The sequence below is a fragment of the Leucopleurus acutus genome (assembly GCF_964270905.1).
Source record: "Leucopleurus acutus genome assembly, chromosome: 7".
NCBI lineage: Eukaryota > Metazoa > Chordata > Mammalia > Artiodactyla > Delphinidae > Leucopleurus > Leucopleurus acutus.
This window is the reverse complement of record NC_139150.1, coordinates 92,835,629-92,863,524: the sequence shown is the minus strand read 5'-3', so window position 1 is coordinate 92,863,524 and position 27,896 is coordinate 92,835,629. Positions and strand designations below refer to the sequence as shown.

General features: G+C 38.9%; 1 protein-coding gene across 1 annotated transcript in view; it reads right to left on the bottom strand.

The window, feature by feature from the left end:
• The window catches only part of SPIN1 (spindlin 1), a 59,293-nt gene extending 34,356 nt beyond the window's left edge, over nucleotides 1–24,937 (bottom strand). Inside the window, 2 exon segments of the mRNA XM_082842612.1 lie at nucleotides 8,024–8,238; nucleotides 24,847–24,937. Coding sequence (XP_082698738.1) covers nucleotides 8,024–8,075 — 52 coding nt within the window. The 5' untranslated portion in view covers nucleotides 8,076–8,238; nucleotides 24,847–24,937.
• Between the last annotated feature and the right edge of the window lie 2,959 nt (nucleotides 24,938–27,896).

Here is a 27,896-nt window from a genome sequence, read left to right as displayed (position 1 = left end):
CCTAATGGCACTGGCAAGACAAATGGACAAGGCTATTCATTGCAGTTATTATTTCTAATAGCAGAAGAGTAGAAACAACCTAAATGTCCAAATAACTGACTACTGAACAAACTAATTTGGTACATCTGCACAACGGAATACTGTTCAGTTGTAAAGAGTCATGAGCAATTTCTCTACATACTGCTAAGAAGAGGTCACCTATACATACTGTTAAGTGGAAAAAGCAAATAACAGAAGAGTAGGTAGGTGTGTATATATTCACTGGGCACCAATGTCAGTTAGTTGTCAATGGTGGGTTATATCACCCATCTGAGGATCACAGATTTTCCAGTGGAAAACAGAACAAGACCCTTTATTAGGGAGCTACATCTATTTGTTGATTGAAATGAGAAAAAAAGCCTAATTTACAAAATAAACTGTTTAATGACTCACCAAACCACTACTTAAACTGTACTAAACCATGACAGGCAAGTAAAACTATATATACTCAAACTGTTTTAACAAGCTCATTCAGACACATGTTCCAAAATAACCAACTTTTGACTTAACTTTGCATGGACTCAGATGTTCCAAGGATAAAGACCAATGTCTGTTCCAGCAACTCATTTGGATTAAAAATACCAATCCCCCTACACACCACACTCATTGCCTCCAATCCTATTAACTCACTCATTCTTCCCCTGTGAGCACCTTTCCCTCTTGTGAAATTTCCCTGGGAGGCTGTCAAGGTGACAGGCTCCCTGTTGATCAGCAATTTTAATTAGTCTGGCTTTACATGACCAGCAGTCGTCTCTGGGGGTGACACTTCAACAAACAGAAAAAGAGTATGACTTTATAACTTTAAGGGAGAAATCAGGAAATCTGAGAGGTATTAAATACTCTCATCATACAAGCAGGAAATCTGAAAATCCATCTCTAAAGAAAACATTCACAAGAGAAAACATTCACAAATAGAGACGAAAAGCAAAGAGACACTAAGACAATCATAAGAGGTAGAGCTAATTCAAGAAAGGCTTTTTAAAAATGCAACTTACAGGGGCTTCCCTGGTGGCACAGTGGTTAAGAATCCACCTGCCAATGCAGGGGACACAGGTTCGAGCCCTGGTCTGGGAAGATCCCACATGTCGTGGAGCAACTAAGCCCATGTGCCACAGCTACTGAGCCTGCGGTCTAGAGCCTATGATCCACAATAACTGTGCCCGCATGCCACAACTAGTGAAGGCCACGCACCTAGAGCCTGTGCTCCACAACAAGAGAAGCCACTGCAATGACAAGCCTACACACCGCAACGAAGAGTAGCCGCTGCTCGCCGCAACTAGAGAAAGCCCGCATGCAGCAACAAAGACCCAATGCAGCCAAAAATAAATAAATTACAAAAAATAAAAAATAAAAAAAAATAAGTTTCTAGAGAAGAGGGAAAAAACCACTGGACACATACAAAGGTTCAGAAATGAAAATGGCATACAGCTTCCCCAAATAGCAACACTGGATCTCAAAGACAATGAATGGAGCAATGCCTGGAAAATTCTGAAAGAAAAAGTTATTTCCAACCTAGAATCTTTTCCCTGCCAAATATAAAGCATGAGAGTAGAATAACAACAATGTTGATACAAGGTCCAAAAAAACTTCCATCTTCTATGTGCATTTTTTAAAATTCTTATTAGAGACAATTTCAGGAAATCTGAGAAGTGGAAAGTAAAGAATATGAATGAATCACTATACATTCCACTTGCAGCTTTAACAATCAACTCATTCACTGCCTACTCTTGAAACTTTTGAAGATGTACATGCTTTACCCAGGCAAGAGTACACACTAAGAGACAAAATGCATGGGAACCAGGAGGAAAGGAGAATCTAACATACAAAAGAGGAAAAAGAAATTCCAAGGATGACAATGTTGCAGCAGGTCGAGAGAATAATCAACAGATGAGAAAAGGACAGAAGGCACTAGGAAAAAATCCTCTAAGAAAAACATGGACAGATGGATTTGGCATGCAGGAAATTATACTGAGAGGAGCTTTATAGAGCTGTTGGAGGGTTTAAGAGACTTCAACTTGCAAAGAAACTTAAACAAATAGAAAAAAAAACTAAAGCAATCACTAAACTCCAGGAAAAATGTGCAAAAAAAATAATCATACTGCATTACTTGGCTCAAAAGTTCAGTACTTATGCAGTAATCATGATAGAAACAGTAAGTACCATTTTAGCCAAAACTTAGAAGGCTAAAGAAGTAGTAAAATTGTCCCTGTTTGCAGATGACATGATGCTATATATAGAAAGTCCTAAAAGATGCTACCAGGAAACTAGTAGAACTCATCAATGAATTTGACAGTTGCTGGATACAAAATTAATATACAGAAATCGTTTGCATTTGTATACACTAAAAACAAAATATCAGAAAGAAATTAAGGAAACAATCCCATTAACCACTGCATCAAAAAGAATGTATCTAGAAATTAACCCACCTAAGGAGGCAAAAGACCTGTACTCCAAAGACTGTAAGACACTGATGAAAGAAACTGAAGACAAACGATATACTGTGTTCTTGGAATGGAAGAATCAATATTGTTAAAATGACCATACTACCCAAGGCAATCTACAGATTCAATGCAATGCCTATCAAATTACCAATGGCCTTTTTCACATAACTGCAACAAAAAATTTTATTTGTATGGAAACACAGAAGACTGCCAATAGCCAAAACAGTCTTGAGAAAGGAGAACAGAGCTGGAGGAATCATGCTCCCTGACTTCAGATTATACTACAAAGCTACAGTAATCAAAACAGTATGGTACTGAAACAAAAACCGACATAGAGATCAATGGAACATGATAAAAAGCCCAGAAATAAACCCATGCACTGATGGTCAATTAATCTACGACAAAGGAGGCAAGAATATACAGTGGAAAAAAGACAGTCTCTTCAATAAGTAGTGCTGAGAAAACTGGACAGCTAAATGTAAAACAATGGAATTAGAACATTCTCTAACACCATATACAAAAATAAACTCAACTGGATTAAAGACCTAAATGTAAGACTGGATACTATAAAACTCCTAGAGGAAAACATAGGCAGAACACTCTTTGACATAAATCACAGCAATATTTTTTTGGATCTGTCTCTTACGGTAATGGAAATAAAAGCAAAAATAAACAAATGGGACCTAATTAAACTTAAAAGCTTTTGCATAGCAAAGGAAACCATAAACAAAATGAAAAAAGACAATCTACGGACTGGGAGAAAATTGCTGCAAATGATGCTACTGACAAGGGATTAATTTTCAAAATATACAAATAGTTCATACAGCTTAATATCAAAATAACAACCCAATCAAAAAATGGGCAGGGCTTCCCTGGTGGCACAGTGGTTGAGAATCTGCCTGCTAATGCAGGGGACACAGGTTCGAGCCCTGGTCTGGGAGGATCCCACATGCCGCGGAGCAACTAGGCCCGTTAGCCACAACTATTGAGCCTGCGCGTCTGGAGCCTGTGCTCCGCAACAAGAGGCCGCGATAGTACTAGAGAGGCCCGCGCACTGCAATGAAGAGTGGTCCTTGCTTGCTACAACTAGAGAAAGCCCTCGCACAGAAATGAAGACCCAACACAGCAAAAATAAATAAATTAGTTAATAAACTCCTACCCCCAACATCTAAAAAAAAAAAGGACAGAAGACCTCAACAGACATTTCTCCAAAGATGACATACAGATGGGCAACAGGCACATTAAAAGAGGCTCAACATGCATTAATTAGAGAACTGCAAATCAAAAGTACAATGAGGTATCACCTCACACCAGTCAGAATGGCTATCATCAGAAAGTCTACAAATAATAAATGCTGGAGATGGTGTGGAGAAAGGAGAAAAAGGAACCCTCCCTACACTGTTGGTGGGAATGTAAACTGGTACAGCCACTATGGAGAACAGTATAGAGGTTCCTTAAAAAACTAAAAACAGAGCTACCATATGATACTGCAACCCATGCACCCCAATATTTGTAGCAGCACTAATTATAATAGCCAAGACCTGGAAGTAACCTAAATATTTGTCAACAGATGAATGGATAAAGAAGATGTGGTACGTATATACAAAGGAATATTACTCAGCCATAAAAAAATAAATGAAATAATGCCATCTGCAGCTACATGGATGGACCTAGAGATTATCATACTAACTGAAGCAAAGAAAAGTATCATATGCTATCACTTATATGTGGAATCTAAAAAAATAACACAAATGAACTTATTTACAAAACAGAAATAGACTCACAGACATAGAAGACAAACTTATGGTTACCAAAGGAGACATAATGGGGGAGGGGGATAAATCAGGAGTTTGGGCTTAACATATACACACTACTATATATAAAATAGGTAAACAACAAGAACCTATTGTATAGCAGTTAGAATGATACTATCTTTTTTTAAAAAAAATCTCATTTATCTGTCTGTCTGTCTATCTGTCTGTCTGTCTATGCCAGGTCTTAGTTGCGGCAGTCGGGATCTTCGTTGCAGCACACGGGATCCTTAGTTGTGTCAGGCGGGATCTTTTAGTTGTGGCATGCAAACTCTTAGTTGCAGCATGTGGGATCTAGTTTCCTGACCGGGGATCGAACCCAGGCCTCCTGCACTGGGTGCGTGCAGTCTTACTTAGCCACTGGACCACCAGGGAAGTCCCAATATAATCAATATCTTGTTAATAACCTATAATGGAAAAGAATCTGAAAAATAATACATACATATGTACATGTATACATACACAACTGAATCTGTTTGTTGTATACCTGAAACTAACCCAACATTGTAAATTAACTTTACTTCAATAAAAAAATTAAATATTGACTTCATTATTTAAAAAAAAAGGTTAACGGGAGAAAAAAGATGTTACGTGAAAAAGCCGTCATCCTCCACAGGTTTCAATACATATCTAAATTTTTCAGATCAAGAGAAATTTGTGTACTCATTTACAAATTTTGAAGGTAAACAGCAAAATGAATGGAGTGCCTACTTTTTGATATAAGTCTTCGGCACTACTTGACATTTCACCCATGAATTTTTATTGATTTGATAAAAGTAAAATCAAGGTTTTAAAAATATTTGAATATAGCAAAAATAGTTGTTAATCTGAGTATTAGGCACATGGATATCTATTACTACCATTCCCTGTACCTATCAGTATAATGTCATAAAAGGAGAAAATTTGCAACCTTTGGTAAACTAGTAAAAATGGAGGCTAACTTTACAGGAAAAAAAAAATATGAAAAAAGCTTTACTGTAAAGAAGGACTTGCTGCCCAACGTCATTAGGTATATATAAACTACCACTTTAGTAACCAATTAAATTCCAACATATTTATATAAATAAACCTAAGTTATTTTAAAAATAGAAATCCCTGGAACTTCCCTGGTGGCACAATGGTTAAGAATATGCCTGCCAATGCAGGGGACATGGGTTCGAGCCCTGGTCCAGGAAGATCCCACACGCCGCAGAGCAACTAAGCCCATGTGCCACAACTACTGAGCCTGCACTCTACAGGAGCCCATGAGCCACAGCTACTGAGCCCACGTGCCACAACTACTGAAACCAGTGCACCTAGAGCCCATGCTCCTCAACAAGAGAAGCCACCACAATAAGAAGCCCGCACACCACAAAGAAGAGTAGCCCCCGCTCGCCGCAACTAGAGAAAGCCCGTGCGCAGCAACAAAGACCCAACGCAGCAAAAATTAAATAATTAATAAATTAAAAAAGAAATCCCTAACATGTTGAACTAGGTACATAAAGAGAATGCAGAAAACTCAATTTTCAAATTTTTATTGATCACTCACACCCTAATGTCAAGCACTGTCAGGTATTAGGAGTTGCCCACTGTGGTGGTTTTAAAACATGACCACAATTCTCTGACACTTCTCCCATGGAGCAGAGTACATGCCCACTCCCTTGAACCTGGGCAGACCTCTGAGACTGCTTCAATGAACAAAATGCAACAGAAGTGAACCTGTATGACTTCCAAGGCTCCAAGAGAAGAGACCATGCCACTGTGCCTGTTTCTCTTGGGATACTTGCTCTGGGAGCCTTCATGTAGTAACTCCAGCTACACAATGGCCCACAGAGGAAGACAAACATCCTAGGAGCCTTATCCACTGAAGGCCCCCACTTTAGCCTTTCAGATGGCACCAGACTAAGGGCATAGCTGAGCCACCATATCAACCCTGGAATGCCTATTTGGGCTTCTTGCTGCATGAGAAAAAGAAACCCCCTTTGTGTGTGAATTTTCTTTATTTGTAAATGGGCACATTTGTTACTGATACAGGGATTTAAAAGTAACAAAGCCTTTGTCTATGTTAACAGGGAAAATGATTAAGACTAGTTTATAAGTAATACTGATCAAGGGATCAGTATCTCTCTAAAATAGAGTATAATACCCAACAGTGAAAAACAATAAATGACCCCAGGGTTTTATATGTTAAAATATTCATCAATAGGCTGATTAGAATTTACAGAGTACCTACTTTGTCTTTAGCACTAGGCCATATGCTCTAAAAAATATCAAAGAGTAAGAAAATATAAGATCAAAGAACTGGCTAGGATTAGACAATCTCTCCCTTAACAGTAACATCTCTTGGTTTAGCTCCTTCAATTACTTACACCATACTACACATCACTTTAATCAATTCTCTCTCCTAAGAATATGACTAAATCAGTGAAGAAAATAGGAGTGCTGAATTTAGAATGGTGTGCATAAAAAGAACTTGAGGGTACGAATTACTATTTCAAATGACAGAAACATGGGGCGTTCACTGATCAACAAAAACTTGACAGCAATTTTTGCAACTAATGAGATGGAATAAACATTTCGTTACAAACAGTATGATCAACAAAAAAAAAAATGCTTTTTGCAGAGCGGCTATAATGTGCCAGGCACCTACCTAAGCACCTGACAACATAAACACATTTATTCTTCATAATAACCCCAATAGATACATACCATAACAGTCCCATTGTTTAGATGAGAAAAACCAAGGCTTAAGAAGATACAAAATGCACCAATGTTTATACAGCTAATAAAAGAGCAGGACAGAGCTGATGAGCCTGTTGGAATTTAAATAGTAACCTCTCAGGTGACTTATACTTCAGTCAGTCACCACTACTGCAAGTTAATCTTACTGACAAATATTTAACAGTTAAATCAATATTATCTTTACGAGAGGAACTAAAATCAAAGAGAAAAGAGAAACTTAAAAATCTTAATCCCTGTGGCTCTTCTACAAAGGAATTCCAAACACTACAGTTAATAAATATAATAAATTCTAAATCACATAGCAACCACTTGTAAGATTAATAGTAATTTTCCTAGCAGAATTCTCTGATTCATTTATCAAAGAACCTTAATATGTTATGACAGGTTTTTTCCAATATGCAAATGTATTTCTGGAATGGAGAAAAACATAAATCTTAAAGAAAATACTACTTACCTATTTTATTTTGTAGCCTATAAGATTTTTAACCTTTGTTTTTAGGGTGGACAAAAATCATGCAAAGTCTAAACTTCTAGTATCGGCTGTGTGCCACAAAAATAAGAATTAATTTCTATTAAATATTCATTTCCATACATTTCATTCCAGTAAAGTTCTTTCAAATAAATACACAAAAAACTGAGCTTACCTTTTTCCCTATAAATATCCTAAATCTCACTAAATCTAATACTCAGCTAGTCATCTCACTTTCACATCTTCTTTCAAAAACAAATGATAAATCCTTTGTTTACTATAATCCTACAAGTATTTACAATTCACTTGCTGTATTTACTGGACATCTATAACTTACTGCAAGAGACCACAGGAAAAAAAATTAATATGATCCCTACCTTTCAAAAACCTAAACCTGTTTCTTTCACATGTGTATGTGTTTAAAATACTGGAAATCACAAAGCTTTAGGAATAGCAAACCACTACGAATTACATGAGAGCATTTCTCATTTTTACAACTGTTTTAAATTTATTGTACTAAAGTGTAGAACTGCACTGCCTACCTGCATCAGCTCTGGACCGCTGGCCAGGTGTCTTCCCGAATGGGGTCTTCATTCATCTGTATTTAAGTGAGCAGCAGAGCTGCTGGACTAGGGTGAAAATTCAGTATGCTCCAATTTGAAAGTTTTCACAGAATTTCAATGTTCTTGTTAATCCATCATCCCAAGCGCCTTTTTTTTTAATAAGTTCAGCAAAAATACGTGAAATCCTAAGTACTCTGTAAGACAGTGAAATAATAGTTCATTACTAGAGCATCACAAAAGCAAACTACTCCAAGTAAGCCATCAAACATGACAAATTTTAAACGTAACATCAGCTAAAATACACTTTGCCAGGAAGTAATTAACTTTATTTCCTCAGACCTCAGTGCCAAGGACAACACAGAGAAGCAGGAGAAAAGGAGGTACTAGACCCCTCAACAAGGAAAAGTGCAGTTCCTCACGGGTCAACTAAACATAATACAGCATCTGGCTTCCGGCTTCCCCCATTGTATCCCAACCCATTTTGCTGGCAGCCAATCCATTTTGCTGGCAAAAGTCAGAAAAGGGTAGACACTGGCATGTCAGAAAAGATTTAGACTGGCAGGTCCCATATTCTTGATGGGACACAAAAAGACCCAGCAAGGCACTGGAGTGGGCAACAGAGGTGTGGCAGGTGCATGGTGGAACAACAGCTGGAGGGTGAGGCAGCACTGGAAGCTACTTCAAGTCTGAGCCACAGCTAGAGGTATGGTCAGTAAACCAGCAGCCTTGGGCAAAAGAAGGGATTACAGCCAATAAGACTTCGCAGTTCCCTTTCTGCTCCCAAGCTTCAGGAAACCAGAGCGGAAGATCCAATAACTCTGGAGGAGCCTCAAAGAAATTTCCATACCCATGCAAAAAAGTCAGTTTATCATTTAATTGAAATTTGGGTCCAGTTTACAGTCCACGTAGTAAAACATATATGGAAATGTATTCTCATAAAACACAAAAATATCCACCACAAATTTCACTGAACCACATGACTACGTTCAGTTCTCGTTGTTAGTCATCATGTCTACATCATACAGCCATGCATTCACAGGTTTAAGAATTGAAGGGAATGAATTTTCTAGAGACTAAATTCAACAAAATAGTTAAAATAATTAAAAAGCCTAAATAACAAGGGAGAGAGGAATCATTTCAACTGGTAAAAATGCTTAACTATATAGAACTTCAAGGGAAATTTAAAAACAAATGGCTTTTATAATTCATTTAATGAATATTCAGAATGCCTACTGTTTGAAGCTTAGGTAGAAGGGGAGAGACAGTACACAAATAAGTAAGGAAAAGAGACAGTGTTTCAAGTGGCAATAAGTTATACAGGCATCCCTCAGAGATATTGAGGGTTCAGTTCCAGACCACCACAATAAAGCAAATATTGCAATAAAGTGAGTCACACTAATTTTTTGGTTTCCAATGCATATAAAAGTTATGTTCATATTATACTGTACTCTATTAAGTTTGCAGTAGCATTATACCTGAAGAAAACTATGTACATACCTTGATTTAGAAATACTTTATTGCTAAAGATGCTAACCATCATCTGCCAATGAATGCCAGGTTGCCACAAACCTTCAATAAAACAAGGTATGCCTGTATAGAAAAAATATGGAAGCAGCAGCTTTTCTGAAGGTGACTTTTCCCATGCAAGGTTCATGTGCTCTTCCTAGGAGCTACAACCAGCCTGCCTCCCCACACACTGAGGTAAGGAAATGAAATCTAGGCTGTCATGACAACAAAGTCTAGGCTGTCATGACAACAAAGACATACACTTGTCTTTCCCAAGGCCACCCAACAGACATGTAAGCCTCGCATCACTCTACCTCTTTCAGCACCAGAAATCTCACTTCCCCATTCAATTCTTCCCACTCTGATGTATCTTTCCCTACTGGAACCCTACAGTCCTCTTCCCCCATCTGCCCAAACCTTTCTGCTGCCTTCTGAAAGGCAGTCTGTCTGTAGCAAAGGTCTATCTAGGGTCCCCTCCATCCAGCAGCTCTCTCCAAACTGGTTGTTTGTGTTCCCCAAACAACCTTACTTACACAATCTCTCCTACCCCAACACCCCAACGTGGAGGCACGTGCCATAGCACTAGTAATAACAGGCCCCCCTTTTCGTTGCAGTCATCCACCTATTAATCCTCTAGTCATCTGCACACACTCTTGAAGATCTTACTTGTTTTCCATCACATTCTTGGCAACATATGATCCTTGAACAACGTGCTCCCTTGGTTCTCTGACATCCTCATTTCAAACTACCTAACCAACTCCAACCAACTATCTCCACAGCCACAACCTCAACCTTCTCATCACCAATGACTACAATACCTCTGGAATCTTTGTTTCAAGCATCTCACACTCAAAACCACCTCTGATCATTCCACTTTTCCTACACCAGAAGTTCCACTCCAACAATTCTTTGATGCAACCACTACCTCCAAACTACAGCCTGACCTTTTTCTTCCTTGGGGACTAACTTCCCTCATTACTCAGCTTAGATTCCACAGATGGTCAACCACTAGAGTGACTCCCTTGCTTTTCTCTTCCTGTCACTTTCTGGCAAAACCCTAACCCAACTCCTTTCCTACTGCACCCACAATTTCAGCCATTAAATGGGGCTGAAAAACTTCCCAATTTATAATCTCATTATCTCAAGTGGGCATTTGACAATACCAAGCCCATCCTCCTATCTGCTAGTTAGACAGAAGCAAACAGAAGAGAACTACTCATCTTCCCACCACAAATTCACCAGCTGGTTGGTAGCCTCTGCTACTATAATAACAGATAAACTGTGTTTAAATTCAACCCCTTCATATGTTTTAACAATCCCATCTCTATCTTCTCTATCAATTTCTGTTCTCATCGGTATACAATAAATAATGCAGTATTTCCCAATTTTAAAAACATCCCATGACTCTGCTCCTTTTCTCTGACACTCTTTACAAAGCTGCTTCAAAGACTGAAGAATATTTTAATCTACACAAGTATCAATGTTTCTTAACTTAATAAATCAACTTGGTTCTATAACATGAAAATTTTAGCTTACTGATGGTCTAAAGAGTATGTACCCTTCTCACTAGCAGATTTAAGCTTATCTTGGTATGATTTTTCTACTGCTTACCACTTCATTAAAATTTTCAGGTTGAAATTGTTATAATACTTTTTAAAAAGTATAAGACACAGATTGAAAAAAAGAGTTGCAGAAGGGAATGATATAGGAGCTTTTTGAATAATATAAGAAAACAAAATTCCAGATAAAAGTTCTTCCCCATTTTTGAGTTGCAATTCTATTCCAACTGCTTGATCTTATCTTAAATCCTGAGACAGCACAGTCTCATTTCTAAGATAGCAGGAGTCATAATTTTTTTCAAATATTACACAAAATGTTGTCAAATGGAGCTTAAATTGAAGCCAATAAAAAAGATAGCTCTGTATTCAGGACTAAACCCAACAGATTGCTAACACCATTCAGTGAAAGGCTGTTAAAAAATAATGTTGCACAATACCAAAGAATCACCCCAAATTACCTGTTGATTATAAATGCTTCTTGACAATGGAGGGATCCAACAATTCAACACCACTAATTGTGAGCCAACCACACTTTAGAGGCTTCCAGATGTGATGTGATGCAAGGTACATCACATCATTATAAAACATTCTTGACAAAAATGCTTTATCTAAATCTACTTGAGACTCTAGACCTAATTCCCAGTTTTTAAGAAATACAGGTGATACAAGAGAATGTGAGAAGTTTCTACAAGACAAATGGAATACACTCCTTAAAAGGTCAATGTCATAAGAAAAAAAGGTAGACATACTGCTCTAGATTAAAAGAGACTAAAAGCAGACAGCAAGCAAACCCTGAATGAATGGTTTGGAGGGGAAAAAGCTACAGAAGACATTGAAGTCTGGGGAAATTTAAATAGGGTCTATATAGTAGATGACACATTATGGAATTATCATTAACCTTTAAAAGCACAATAATGACACTGTAGTTATACATGAGAATATATTTATTCTTAGGAAATACATGCTGAAATTTCTACAGGTAGGCTGAATTAATGTCTGCAAGTGAATTTCAAATAGTTCATGGAAAGAAAGTGATACATACACAAACAATAAAGTGAAAATGACAAAATATTAATTTTTGAATCTATACAAAGAACATACTAATGTTATTCTCTGAACTTTTATTTCAATTTAAAATTTTTCGTAAAGAAAGCTGGGGAAAAGAAGATCCTGGATTTATTTCCCTTTGCTATAAGTCCATCTGTATTAAATATAATTAACTATCCAAGCATGCAATTTTGCTAAACAATCTTTAAAACATGTCATGAATTTAGTTTCGAAACTCAAAATATTTCTGTAACCAGCTGAAAGGGGAACACAAGATTCTCACAATTTCACAAACAAGTGTCCCCAAGCACATGCTGTGTGTCACACACTGCTATATATGCATCAACTCAGACTCTACACAACCACCATAAGGCACACATTATACTTGTTCCATTTTGGAAATTAAAACCCTACGGCACCGGGACTTCCCTGGTGGGGCAGTGGTTAAGAATCCGCCTGCCAATGAAGGGGACACGGGTTCGAACCCTGGTCCGGGAAGATCCCACATGCCATGGAGCAACTAAGCCCGTGAGCCACAACTAATGAGCCTGCACTCTAGAGCCCGCGAGCCACAACTACTGAGCCCGCACACCACAACTTCTGAAGCCTGCGCACCTAGAGCCCGTGCTCCGTAACAAGAGAAGCTACCACAAGAAGCCCGCGCACCTCAATGAACAGTAGCCCCGGCTCACTGCAACTAGAGAAAGCCCGTGTGCAGCAATGAAGACCCAACGCAGCCAAATATAAATAAATTCATATATAAAAAAACCCCTACAGCACCTTTGTTATACAGCAGAAACTAACACAACATTGTGAAGCAATTATACTCCAATAAAGATGTTAAAAAAATAAATAATAAAAACCTACGGCACCGAAATTAAAATGCACGTGGGCATACAGACTACAAGTAGCATAGCTGAGATAAATTTCTTATTTTAAAAATAAACACAGGGACTTCCCTGGTGGTCCAGTGGTTAAAACTCTGTGCTTCCACTGCAGGGGGCACAGGTTCGATCCCTGGTAGGGGAACTAAGATCCCACATGCATGCTGCAACTAAGACCTGGAGCAGCCAAAATAAATAAATAAATAAATATTTTTTTTTTAAAAGTTACATATCAAAATATTTGCTGCCAGCTGCTATCACCAAACAGTGCTATTTATAAAAAGAAAATAAATTTCTAAAACTGCTTAAGCAAAAGTGCCATGTTCCAAAGAAATCTCAACACTAGTGGAAAAGTACAAACCGCTAAACACACCAAGTGTTAAGCTGAAGTTTGGGCTGCCATCAAGTGTCTTACAGTTGTCGTCACAAAGGGTTCAAAGTGTGGGGAGGAATGTATGCTATCACAAATATTTATGTGAAAAATGACATATGGCTAAAATCTGAATAGGACCTGAACATTAAACAAGAAATAATTTTCTTAATTTCTTAATTATGATATTGTAGTTACAAAAAAAATCCTTATTTTTAAAAGTATCATGATGTCTGCAATTTACTGCAACTTTCAAATGGCTTAACAACAAAAAATGTTGAGTATAACAAAATGTCAGCAAATGAATCTCAATGGAAAACATACAGGTATAACTCAGCTATAGGTTTAACTTTTCAGTGTATAGGAAGTTTCATTAAAGAAGTTTGGGGAGGGCTTCCCTGGTGGCGCAGTGGTTGAGAGTCCGCCTGCCGATGCAGGGGACACGGGTTCGTGACCCGGTCCGGGAAGATCCCACATGCCGCGGAGCGGCTGGGCCCGTGAGCCATGGCCGCTGAGCCTGCACGTCCGGAGCCTGTGCTCTGCAACGGGAGAGGCCACAACAGTGAGAGGCCCGTGTACCGCAAAAAAAATAAATAAATAAAATAAAAAGTTTGGGGAAAACAACAGCAGAGAGAGAAGAACAGCAAAATCTGGAATTGGTGGCAACAACACAGATTTACTGTAGGTACTCCAAAGTCTGTAGCTTATTTCCTAAGATGTGATTTTTAAAAATAGATTAAGAAAAGGTGGTAGGGCTTCCCTGGTGGTGCAATGGTTAAGAATCTGCCTGCCAATGCAGGGGACACGGGTCAAGCCCTCGTCTGGGAAGATCCCACATGCTGCGGAGCAACTAAGCCCATGTGCCACAACTACTGAGCCTGTGCTCTGGAACCCGTGAGCCACAACTACTGAGCCCACATGCCACAACTACTGAAGCCTGTACACCTAGACCCTGTGCTCCACAACAAGAGAAGTCAGTGCGACGAGAAGCCCCCGTACCGCAACCAACAGTAGCCCCCACTCGCCACAACTAGAGAAAGCCCGCACGCAGCAACGAAGACCTAATGCAACCAAAAATAAATAAATAAAATAATTTTTTAAAAAATTATATAAAAAAAAAAGGTGGCAAAGTATTTGCAATTCCTGAATCTGGATGGTGAGTATACAGGTGTTCGACTGCGTTTCAACTTTTCTGTATGCTTGAAAATGTTCACAATAAAATGTTAAGAGAGAAAAAGGGTCAATAGTTTTAGATTCTATAAATCTGGAAAGAAAAAACATTGTATTACAACTCAGAACCTTCCTAAGTACCCAAAAGAATTTACCAGAAAGCCCAGTCACAAATGTTTCAATGGATGGCATGTAAAAACAGTGCTCTAGAGGTCTCCAGCATAGGCTGTCCCTTTGGCTAAAACCTCAAGATTAAAATGAAGGGCTGTTTGAACACAGCATTGTTAATTACCCAGTGTTTGGCTATAGTACATACCAAGTGTATATCTGAAGGCCTTCAGGGCCACAAACTCTCATATCAATATAAACAAAATTATTAAACAGCCTAAATCACGAGACATCCAACCACCAAGTTCTAACAAAGGAGCTCTTAAGGATGGACAAAATTCACAAGTATCATGAATTTGGATGAGGGAAAAATTCTATCTTCATTTTCCTAACTTTCACCTGAATTATACAGCAAGCACTTCCTTCCATCATGAGCGTATGAAACCACATTATTTTACCAGTATCCCTGACTTTCTCAACAACAGAAATCACAGATCTTTCCACCCCACTGCATTTATTACAGATCTCAAAACAGCTTTTAAGCTCATCAATTACTTCGGGGTTTTTTTGTTTTTTTGGCTGCATTGGGTCTTTGTGGCTGCGTGCGGGCTTTTCTCTGGTTGCGGCAAGCGAGGGCTACTCTTCCTTGAGGTGTGCAGGTTTCTCATTGCGGTGGCTTCTCTTATCGTGGAGCATGGGCTCTAGGCGCAGGGGCTTCAGTAGTTGTGGCTCGTGGGCTCTAGAGCGCAGGCTCAGTAGTATGGCGCACAGGCTTAGCTGCTCCACGGTATTTGGGATCTTCCCAGACCAGGGATTGAACCCATGTCCCCTGAGGTGGATTCTTAACCACTGCACCACCAGGGAAGCCCTCATCAACTACTTCTAAATTAAGTTATGAGGCCTGCCACAGAACAAGATATGACCGGAGTAGGTCAGCCATCAGGGCATTAGTCATCAAACTGTGACAACAGAATTGGTGACTGTTGTAAAACAAAGAGTTTGGCTAGAACTTGCCCCCTCCCCACCCCCCCTGTTCCTGGGAAGTACCTTCTAAATCGTTGGAATGTCCTAAATGACAGGAGTGTTTGTGATTTATGGTGGGTCCCTAGATAGTTTGTGCTAACAAGATGACTCAGGATGGGGCTGGCCACACCAAAAAGACCAACCACGGGATTAGAGGATTGGAGCTTTGAATCCCCTGATAGCCCAACTTTCAGGGAGGGAAGCTAAAGACCGAGCTCAACCTCATGGCCAATGACTCAATCAGCCATGCTCACATAACAAAACCCCAATAAACACTCTGGACATAGAAGCCGGAGAGAGCTTCCCTGGTCAACAATACTCTAACTCCATGCACCATTACATATCCATGTGCAGGTCAGTGATACTCCTGACTCCACAGAAGAAAACTAGAAGATTCCCATTCAAACCCTTCCAGACCTTGTCCTGTGTGCTTCTTTTGGATGGTCATGGATTTGGATCCTTTTCTGCTATAATGAAACTGTATCATAAGTATAGCATTTTCCTGAGTTCTGTGAGCTGTTCTAGTAAATTATCAAACATGAGGTCACGAGGACCCCCGAATTCGTAGCCAGGTGGTCAGAAACGTGGGTGGCCTGTGGACCACCAAGTTTATTGTTGGTGTCTGTAGTGAGGGCAGTTTTATGGAGGACAGTGGTTCGGCCTATAAAGTCTGACCTCACTCTGGGTAGCTAGTGTGTCAGGATTACAGTGCTGTGACACACAGATCTACTATGCTCTCTTGTATTCCCTACCATCAATTATTTGTTGATCAATATGTGAAAGGAGAGAAAAGACCACCTCAATTTACTTTTTGATAAACATCAAGAGCTGTCACTTTAGTACCTTAAAATATGAAATTGTTTCTGTATGTCTTATCTGTCACTTAACATATTAACAAAAAAGCCATATTACTAAATTAACATTGTTTTCATATTTAGTAACTATTTAAATATAACATTTCTTCTTTGCTCCCTTGTATTTTATTCACTGCATTCAGAAACATTCTGAGAAGGTATCCACAGGTTTCACCAGACTGAGAAAATGTCCATGGCACAACAACCCCTGCCTAAAACCACTGGCAAAAAGCAACCCTGAATCTTTGATGTGTCTTTAAAGGCCACCTGCAGGAATCAATGTAAAGAATGGACAATCCTGGTAGTGATGGACTGGTAATTTAGACCACTCTCCTGAAAGCTAGAATATCAAAATAAAATCTAAAAGAACACCCTTAACAAAAACTATTGGGAAGCAGGGTTTCTTATAGAAAAGGTTAATTCCAGGTGAGCGGGAGGAAATATATGAAGAGCCTGGAACATCTTGCCATACCAGAAGCCAGGAAGCTATCAAGGTCAGGAAGATCACTGGAATGGTGTCACAGAGACAAAGGGGAATCTTTTACACTATTTTCTTGACTATTGTACAGTTCACCCTCCACATCTGTGGGTTCCACGTCAACAGATTCAACCTACCTCAGATAAAAAATATTCAGGGGAAAAAAAATTCCAGAAAGTTCCTGAAAGCACTGGCAACTATTTACACAGCTTTTACATTGCATTTACAACCATTTATGCAATATTTATGTTGTATTAGATATTATAAATAATTTAGAAATGACAAAGTATATGGGAAGATGTGCACAGGTTATATGCAAGAAACTACGTCGTTCTATGTAAGGGACTTGATTTTGGTATCCATGGATTTTGGTATCCTCTGGGGATACTAGAACCAATCGCCAGCAGATATCGAGGAACGACTGTATATGACTGAAAACTTCCGTGACAAAAACATGAACACACACAGTGACACATACACTAACCATATGCTTGAAGGCATCAAAGAACTTGAAGATAGCAGTGCTTCCAGAGGCAGGACCTAGAGTGGTAGGTAAACCCCACATATGCAACCACTTTTCTCCCTGAGAGTAACTGCCAAGTGTTAAGGGGCAGCTAGAGGCTAATAACTTTGCAAGGTGAGGGGCCAAAGACCAGAACCCAGGGACTACCAAAGGAAGGAGGGGGCTGGTGAACCCACGTCTCTATGACATGGAATCCTGAATTGCTCTTGGGAGCTGGGGGAATGGTAAGAAGTCCAGCCGCAACTCCTCTTTACCCTAAAACTTAGCAGAGGTGATCCCAAGCTGCCAGCTCCCTCAGACGTCTGGCAGAGCAAGCATAAATCCTCTCTAGGAATATCATCCTGACCCCAAATTATCTCAAACACTTTAAAAAATGTAATCTACTACATGTGCAACCATGCAAGTTAGCCCAGAAAGAGACAAAATAAAAACTAGCAGAAACGACAGATAAACAACAAAAAAAAGCAGACCCACTGGGCTACCAGGTGTTGCAGTTACAAAATCATACTTTATAGTAAGCTACAGGAAGGTTACAGGAATAAATAAAATTATTAAATGAAAAATAAAATAGCTGTGACTATTATGTTCAGAGACAGAAAAATAAGATATAAAACTTTGGTAGAAAACTATCACAGAACCAGATTTTCCAGAAGTGAAAAAATACAATAAACTCAATGGATAGATTATCAATAGGCTGGCCTCGTTAAAAATTAGTGAACAAAGATAGATCAGAAGAAATACCAAGGACGAAGCATGCAAAGGGTAAGAGACTGGGAACGCCTCACATGCATTTAAATGGAGTAGAGGGTAGGGGAGACAGGGCAGAAGAAATACTTAAAAACATAATGGCTGCAAACTTCTCAAAAGAATAGAAAACATTACCACAGATTCAGTAAGACCTATAAACACAAAATATAAATAAAAAGAAATATATACCTAGACACATCATAAAAACTGTTGAAAACCAAAGACCAAAAAAAAAAAAAAAAAAAAACCCATAAAAGCCTGAAGTAAAAAAGATCCCATCCATGACAGCAAATATTAAACTGACAGTTTACTTAAGAAAAAAAATGAAAGCTGAAAATCTAATAACTTCTTTCAACACCTTAGAAGAAAACTGACAAGTTAGAACTCTATACAAATCAAAAATATCCCTCAAAAGGGAAAATCAATTTGAGATATTTTTAGACTAACACATACTCAAAGAATTCACTATTAGGAGTCACACAACAGGGGAGAAATAAAGAATGTTCTTCAGGCAGAAGGAAAATGGAATTGGAATTGGATTGGACTGGAATTATAACAAAGAACGAAGAGCAATGAAAAGGGTAAATCTAAATGGCTACTACTGTACAAATTAATAGTGTCCTAAGACAAAATATACACAGAATTAAAATAGCACAAACTGTGTGTGCTACGTAAGTGAAACTAACATAAATGGAGTTTAAGTGTCCAGGAAGAGGGGGAAACAACCAAATATTAGATTTTGACAAGTCAAAGATGCATGTTTTAAGTAACCTTGAGGTTAGCAGAGGAAAAAAAAAAAAAAGGCATTCAAAGAAAGCCAAGAAAGGAGTAAAAGACACATAAAACAGGTACAATAAACAGAAAGCACTTATTAAGACAACATACTCAAACCCAACTATGTCAACAGTTGGGTTAAATTTAAATATCAATAGACTAAACACTCCAATTATGAGAAGTATTGTCTGACTAGATTTTTAAAATCCCACCTATATACTGCTGACAACAGAAACGTCCAAAACATAGTACAAAGAATGAAAGTACAAGGTTAAAAAAAAAGATATACACTGCACCTGCTAATCAGAGAAAAGATAATGCAACTACATTAATATTAAGCTAATCAACCTTTACCTCTAATAACACTTTTGCCTTAAGGAAAGACAATTATTTTAAAAGACTCAACCGGTAAAGAAAATACACAATGCTAAACATTGTACGCACCTAGTAACATAGCCACAAAATAGATAAAGCAAAAATTATCGCAAGTAAGGAGAAACAGACAAATGCAAAATATGAGTATTAATAATTTCTCTTGGTAACCAATACAACCAGCAAACGAAAAGGAAAAAAGGATGTAGAAGAATTTAACACAATTAACCAAGTTAAACTAACAAACATAGAACACTGCATCTAACAAAGACAGAAGCACATTCTTTCCAAGCACACACAGGACATTTACAAAAAGTGATCATATGTTGGACCATAAACCAAGCTTCAAAAAATTTCATAAGCTTTTAATTACATAGTATTATGACCACAATGGAATGAAGACAGAAATCAGAAAAAAAAAAATACAGCACAGAAGATTCTTAGAGCAGTGAAACTATTCTGTATGACACTATAATGTCAGATACATATTATAAATGTCAAAACCCAAAGAATATAGAACACCAAGAGTGAACCCTATGTGAACTATGGACTTTGGATGATAATGATTTGTCAATGTAGGTTCACCCATTCTAACAAATGTACAATCTGGTGCAGGATGCTGCTAATGGGGGAGGCTGTGCTTGTGTGAGATCAGGGGGTACAGGGGAACTCTGTACTTTCTACTGTTTTGCTGTGAACCTAAAGCTGCTCTTAAAAATAAAGTGTATTTAAAACAAAAAAAAAAGTTTATCTGACAAGATAGGTTAATGAGTATGCTATGGTTACAAACCACCCTAGAAATCTTAGCTGCTTAAGATGAAGAAAATTCCCACTCCCACCCATTCCCTCCCCCTCTTTTCTCCACCCTTGCCCTCTCCCCCACCCTCTGCTCTCTGTTTGCTCTACACCAGCGGTCCCCAACCTTTTTGGCACCAGGGACCAGTTTCGTGGAAGACAATTTTTCCATGGACGGGGGGGGGGGGGGTGGGCGACGGGGGGGGCGGGGGGATGGCTCAGGCGGTAATGCAAGTGATGGGGAGCAGCAGATGAAGCTTCGCTCACTCACCTTCTGCTGTGCAGCCAAGTTCCTAACAGGCCACAGACAGGTACCTGTCCGCAGCCTGGGGGTTGGGGACCCCTGCTGTAGCTGGAATAGAAACTGATAGGTATATCCACACTGCAAGTTTGGCATTATCTACTAATACCAGACATAGGCATAATATACGACCCAACAATTCTACTCCTAAGTCTACCCAACAAAAAAGCATACAAGAAACATGCACCTGAATGTTCACAGCACGTCTGCTCACATGAGCCCCGTGACAGTCATGGAAATGAGCCTGCTGGATCACCTAACATGGAGAGCTGCTCTGTTCTGAATCCATCATCACCATTCCCCCAGCCCAACACTTCCCACAGGCTGTTCTAGCCAATGACTGGCCATAGGCAGGATGCTAAAGCAGGTCCATTCCTGCAGGAGAAGGAACTCCTCTGACCCCAACTTTGGCTGGAGGACATGTCACTGGCCTTACTTAAACTTTCTTAGAACTGCACTGAAGTCCGAAGACTTATCGTACCAAACGTTCCCTCCAACCTCTTCCTCCTCTACATACATCAGTCCTGCAAGGGGCTGTTGGCTTTGTCACAAGTATTTCTCCTACAGCAAAATCTAACCCCAACTTGTTGTCTTCTTGTCCTTGGGGGACCTTAACAGGCTCAAATTGGGAACAACCCAGTATTTATCAACAGAAGAATGAACTACTACCATGGATAATACATGAATAAATCATTACATTAATAAACAAACTACAACTATACATGACCGAGTGAATGAAATTAATGACAAAATGTGTAGAGTTCCACGGTTGGTATGTCACAAACCATGGATCTGTAACTACTTCTGTACTTTTAGTACATTTCACCAAAAAAAAAAAAAAAAAAGAAAAATCAAAAAGGCAAGACTCTGAAAAGTCAACTATCCTTAAACCAAAGGGGAATTTGCTACTTACTATTAACTCAGATTAAGAAGCAACCCATATGCACTAATATGTATAAAATAGATAACTAATAAGAACCTGCTATATAAAAATAAAATTCAAAAAAAATAAACTAAAAAAAAAAAAGAAGCTGTATGCAGCCAGACTGTTTACATGGAGCCCTCCTCCCCCTTCCTTCATCATTCTCACATCCCTCAGAGGTAACCACTGTTAAAAGACTGCTGTGAATCTAATGACATATGCAAATTCTTAAAGCATAGTAAGTATAGATATACAAACATCTTAAAACACATACATGCACACACAAAGTTCTACAACTTGCTTCTCTTACTAAACATTACATTTTCCATGCAGTGTAGGAAATTTTTTCCTCTTATTTTTATTTCCCTCTTATTTTTAATAGTGACAGAACATTCCAGAGTATGGACATAAAGATCACTTACTTTACTGTTAACTTCAATATTAGACAGATGTTTCTCATTTTTCACTACCACAAACACCACTATAATGAAAAATCTTACACATACAGGTTTGTACCTTTGTGCAAATACATCTATACCATAAATTCCTATCAGTGGAATTGCTAGGCCGAACAGAGTAGAGGCATTTTATACTGTTTCAATGACGCCACCTTCCAAAAAGAGTCCACCAAATTATAGTCCCACAAGTCATATAAACTATATATTTAAAGGCTAATGTATTTTAGATGAACTCTACTTTATGGACTAAAGCTTGTGGTGAAGAGTAATTATGAACGGAAAGTACATAAAATTGCTTTTATCTTTCACTGAGTCAATTTAAGGAAAAATTTCAGAGGGTTACACAAAAATACCAGAGTAACCAAAAAATTACCAGTAGTTACAACCCAGAGATTGATTCTAAATAAAAAAGACCATTTAATAGACCTGACAACCCAGGATCCAACTGTCACCACAGCATTTACAGATCCCAGTTCAGTGCCAGCAGATCCCACTGTGATTTCTGATCTACAGAGAAGAGTGACCAGTGTTCTCAAGGATACTGGGGCTTATCGTACCAAATGTTCAGATGTCTTGCAGGTGTCTTATGGCTGTGGGATAAGGCCTGAGTTGTGAACCTTCCCAGGAAGGGTAAGTCTTTCATGACAAATCCACCCCAATACTCCAATCTCCCTAAGCCTTTGGATACCTTCCTCTACAGTATACCAAGGTAGTTCTGGCATCTCAACTCCACTTAGTACAGGTCACCCTTCGGTTTGTTTCAGGCAATCAACCAAGCAGAGCCCTTTCTAAGCCCTCAAGCTGTAACACTGAATCCAGAATCTCTCCTTATGGGTCCACATCAATAAATTTGGCCTAACCCAACTTTACATTCCCTTCACCTCAACTCACACCCTTAACATCCATTCCCATAAATATTCCCCAGGTTCCTATTTCTCTCATGGCAAACTAGACAATCTTTTGGGTAGGCCTACCTCTTCATGGGTCACAATTTGCACCTCACCCTTTGGGACCTCCTGGGATGATCCTAGGGGAAGCCAAATGCAGGTTTTTCAGGCAAAGGGAGATTAAGTTAAGGGAAGGGATGGAAAGGTTGCTTCTACTGGGAAAGGTAGCCCAGCAGAATTTAGGTGTTCAAGGTCTCCAGTTAAATCAGAATCTGACCATATGCCGCTAATCCAATTTTCAGGATCCCATTCCTTACCAACCAATGTTTTCACTTACAAACGGGGAATTCAATTTGCAGTTTTAGGGCAGTTGTAGAAACTTTCAGGTCCCTTATGTGGAACCTGACCTGGTAATTTAAAACCCTGAACTCATCGTTTTGCTTTGCAACGTTTTCACTTGGCTAGGCTAAATTGCATTCCCCAAGATTTCCACTCCCATTTGTTTCCAGATTGGGCGGGCCAGAAGAGAGGAAGCAAGTGAAGGGGCAAACATCTGGTAGGACATCTGCAGTCTGCACCCACTGAACTCCCCATTTGCTTCAATGATGCGAGGCTGCAACAACTACTCTACCTTCCCCCAGGCTCCCTGAGAGTCTCTGCCTCCTGGGCCAAGAGTGTGTGGTTACCTCCATGACAAAGGCCCAGTTCTTTCAGGATATCCACACAACCAAGGTCAGAGGCAACAGAACTGACACAGCTTTCCATCTGTCTTGCTGTGGCTTCCAGTCTGGGTTCTCCCCCACATTACATCCACCTTCCCTTCTCAAATGCCTGTCCTATGGACTGCAAACTCCAGCATCAGGCACACAGACAACAGTCTTATCAACGAGTTGCATCATCAGCTCCTACACTGTGTTAACTGAGATCCCTGAATAAGACTGTCTGACAGACCCCTGTGCAACAGACCACACATTTAACCACACAGCCTCAACCTGCCCTTGGACAATTCTAGTTACTGCCCAGGGAATTTGAGCACTCACAACCCAAGTACTGAACTAAGGACTAGAAAAGTAATTACGGACAAAACAAGAAGAATCTCTACTTTAATGAAGCTCAGCCTTTTTGAGAAAACAAAAATCCATTAAATCATGTGAACAAATGTAACCCTGTAATTTTGATAAGCACCAGGAAGGACAACAATGTCCCTAATAGAAGAACTGCTAGTTACTGTAGCAAGTGGTGGATATATCGAAGTTCCCTATTCTACCTTTATTATAAAATGTGCAAACTCACACAAAACGAATTTCATAAAAAAGTGATGCCTGAGACAAGCTCTAAATGAAACTAGGAATAACTGAAACCCGGACGGAAAAGCATTCCAGGAAGAGGGAAAGAACAAATGCCACACTCCCTGGTGGCGGAGATGATGATGGGCACGGGAGATGTGAGAAGGACCTGCAAGGCTGGAGCAAGGAAAGCAAAGGGAGATGTGGTACTGGTGAGGTCAAGGCCCCAAAGTTTAAGAAATATGCACACCCTTAAGGCCACGTTTTGAAGTTCTGTCCTTAAAGCAATGGGAAGCCACTGAGGGTTTTACGTAAAAGGTGACATAATCAGATCTGCCTTTTTAAAAGGTAATTTCTGACACTAACAAATTACAAACACATTTACCTTTTACCCAACAATCTCACTATCTTGAAACTATACCTGCACAAATACAAAACAATACATCCACAAGGTTATTCACAGCAATGGAATATAAACAACCCAAGTGTTTATAATTAGGAAATGAACTACAAGCACAAAAGAATGAAAAAGAGTGTATACGAAGTGATCTCTAGAATGTATTAAGTAAAAAGGAAGAAACAAAAGTGTACACAAACTTCTTTTTAAGAAAGGCAGGTAAAAAACATACTTGTGATTAAATCTGCAAAAACAGTGGAAAAATAAACCAGAAACTAATAAAAGTGGGGCAGGAGGGGTACAGTGCAGGGATAGGAAGAAAAGGGAGAATGTGAACATACCTTAGTAATGCAGCTTTGATTCTGGAACTATATAAATGTTTTACACACTGAAAAAATACATTAAAACATTAAAGAAATCCTTAAAAGTTAAAGATTTCATTCAAATAAACCAAACTAATGATCAAATTGGTTACAAAATCAGAGGGAAAATGTTTTCAAATGATTTTATAATTCAGATTGTCAACTGTACATCCTTGCATGGATACATTTTTAAAACAAGGAGAATAAAATACAAACCTACAATCACTCTACTGTTATTAACGTTTTCAAACTACTATATTTATACTGTAGGATAAAGGAAAGTAACTACTGTTGCTAAGAATGCAAATTTTTAACATTAGAGAAGAAAGGATAAAGTCAAAGTAAAAACCCTATAAAGTTAAATGTGAATTGGAAATATCAACACAAAATCAAAATTTATTATTTCCCAAGCCTATCCAATGAAAGCAAGGGCATCTCAGTAGCAGTAAGGACACACAGCACCAGATTTTGTTATCTAAATTCCACTGCCTGATAAAAAGAGCTAAAACAACTGGCTGATAGATATTGGGCAGGAAAAGCATAAAGTGAATCTAAGACATCTTGTAACATGAGCAAGAAACAGTTCAAAGATTAATGGGGTCGCATCCAAGGGAAGAGAACTAGTTTGAAAGGACCAAGCCATGCCCAAATTAGAACAAGCTGAGGGAAAAGAATGATGACTACTTGTTTAAAACACACCAAATACATAAAATTCCTTGGGTCCACAGTGATCCTGAAAGAGAGAAAGCAAAAAGAAACAACAACAAATCAACCCTGTACATAGGAAAAAGAACATTCTTATCCTGTGTCAGGACCTAAAACTCACACTAGGAATATTAACTTAGATATATGATTAGTTAATATACAGGTAGATATACAGGTCATACATACGTGTAAGTATATAGATCATCTATAGATAAATACGTGGATCATTTGCAGACAGGTCCAAAAATTAAACCTAGGTTATAAGGATATAACTATAAGCAAGCTGAACAACAAATATAAACAAACAAATATAATCTAAGTTTAAAAAGTTGTCATGCTTTATTACTACAATCTAGAAACATCTAAAATGGTATGAAAATGCTTTATTAACCTCTTCATTTACTCTCTCAACATTTGGATAAAACAATATCCATGATGAATGGATCCTTCCTCCCTCTACCACCCACCCCCCACCCCCCAAAAAGTCAACACACTTAACATTCTAGGGACTCCAGACAAATTGCCCCTGCTTCAAATGACTTCATCTGCCTTCTTGAACAGGCTACACTCTTTAAACTAGAGCTCCTACACTGGCAGATTTCCTCCAATGCTCCTTTCATGCGGTTTAATGCCTTTCAATGGCTCCCCTCACCTTTAGGATAAACACCAACCACCTTAATGAGATATGTACAATTATTTAAAATCTGGCCCCAAATTCATCCCTAGACAGACTGGCCATGCCAAATTATAAGTGGTGTCAGCAGTGGTATGATCAATACCCACAGAGAACTTATGATGTCCAGGGACCCTAGGAATCAGTCACACAGGAGTAACCGATAATACAGGGCAAACTTTTGGTTGTAATTCAAATCCAGAATGGTCTCAAACACTCTCTTCAGGACTCTGCTCCTGCTGTCCCTTCATCTAGACTTTTTTCCTCTCCTAATCTATATTCTTAACCCTGCTGGAACATCACCTTCTCTTCCCAGATATCAAAAGCATAGAATTTCCTCATCTTATTTATGGATATCTTCCCTACCAAGCCGTAAGGTCTCTGAGGGCACATCTTTATGTATTATGTCCATACACGACTTATGGCAATTTTAAGGCCATATAATAAGCACCCAGTAGAGATTTAATTAAAAATTTAATTGGGACTTCCCTGGTGGCGCACTGGTTAAGAATCCGCCTGCCAATGCAGGGGACACGGGTTTGAGCCCTGGTCTGGGAAGATCCCATGTGCCGCGGACCAAGTACGCCCATGTGCCACATCTACTGAACCTGCGCTCTGGAGCCTGTGAGCCACAACTACTGAAGCCTGCGCACCTAGAGCCCGTGCTCCACAACAAAAGAAGCCACTGCAATGGGAAGCCCGTGCACCGCAACGAAGAGTAGCCCCTCCTCGCCGCAACCAGAGAAAGCCCGCGTGCAGCAACAAAGACCCAACGCAGCCAATAAATAAATAAATGTATAAAAAAATTTAATTGAAGACAAGCACAACTAAGCAACCTGATGTTGAAAAAAAATGCTAATAACTATAGCAAAGTTCAAAAGCAGGATGGAGAAGGAAATCAACAATGACTGGCACCAGCTGCTGAACTTCAGGAACTGTATTGGGAACTCTACAAATCCATTGCATTTAATTCTCATAATAGCTTTATATGATAGGTTTCATCCTATAGGATGAAATCTAGGTTTCATCACAGGTTTAAGCTTTTTAAGAAAGCTTAAAAAGGCTATGTGATGAATCATGTATGTAGCTTTGAACCAGTAAGGAGTGTGGCTGGATTTCAACCCAGACTCTTCTGAGCTGAAGGCCATCTCCATGTCCAACTCCAGAGCTCTTATCCTTTGCACAATTGATTCCCTGCTTCCAATTTCTTTTCATTCAAGGAAAAGAGAAAGAAAACACAATTAAGCATCTAATAAATATAAGAAAGTATTTACATGATATATGTTAACTGTTCTTTCTCAGCAAATTAGAATCCTGTTAATAGCTAATTCAAAAGAAATACCCAACAGCATTATTTTTAATCTCTAAAATAATCCACAATAATTCTTCAGGAACAACAGTACCCTTTTTATGTGTTTCCAACATACCGGCAGAAAAAATGCTAACAATTAAGGAGTGCAGCCAGTGGAGTTTAACTGTATGCAATCAGGTAAGTCATTGGGAAGTGAGAACACTACATAATTAAATTTCTTCTAGTTTAAGACCTCAAATTAATAACTCATAATTATACACTATCAGTGTGATAAGAGCCAAATCTGAGGTACTCTTTCCCATAGAATGCACAGGCACACACAAATCACATCAACCTCCC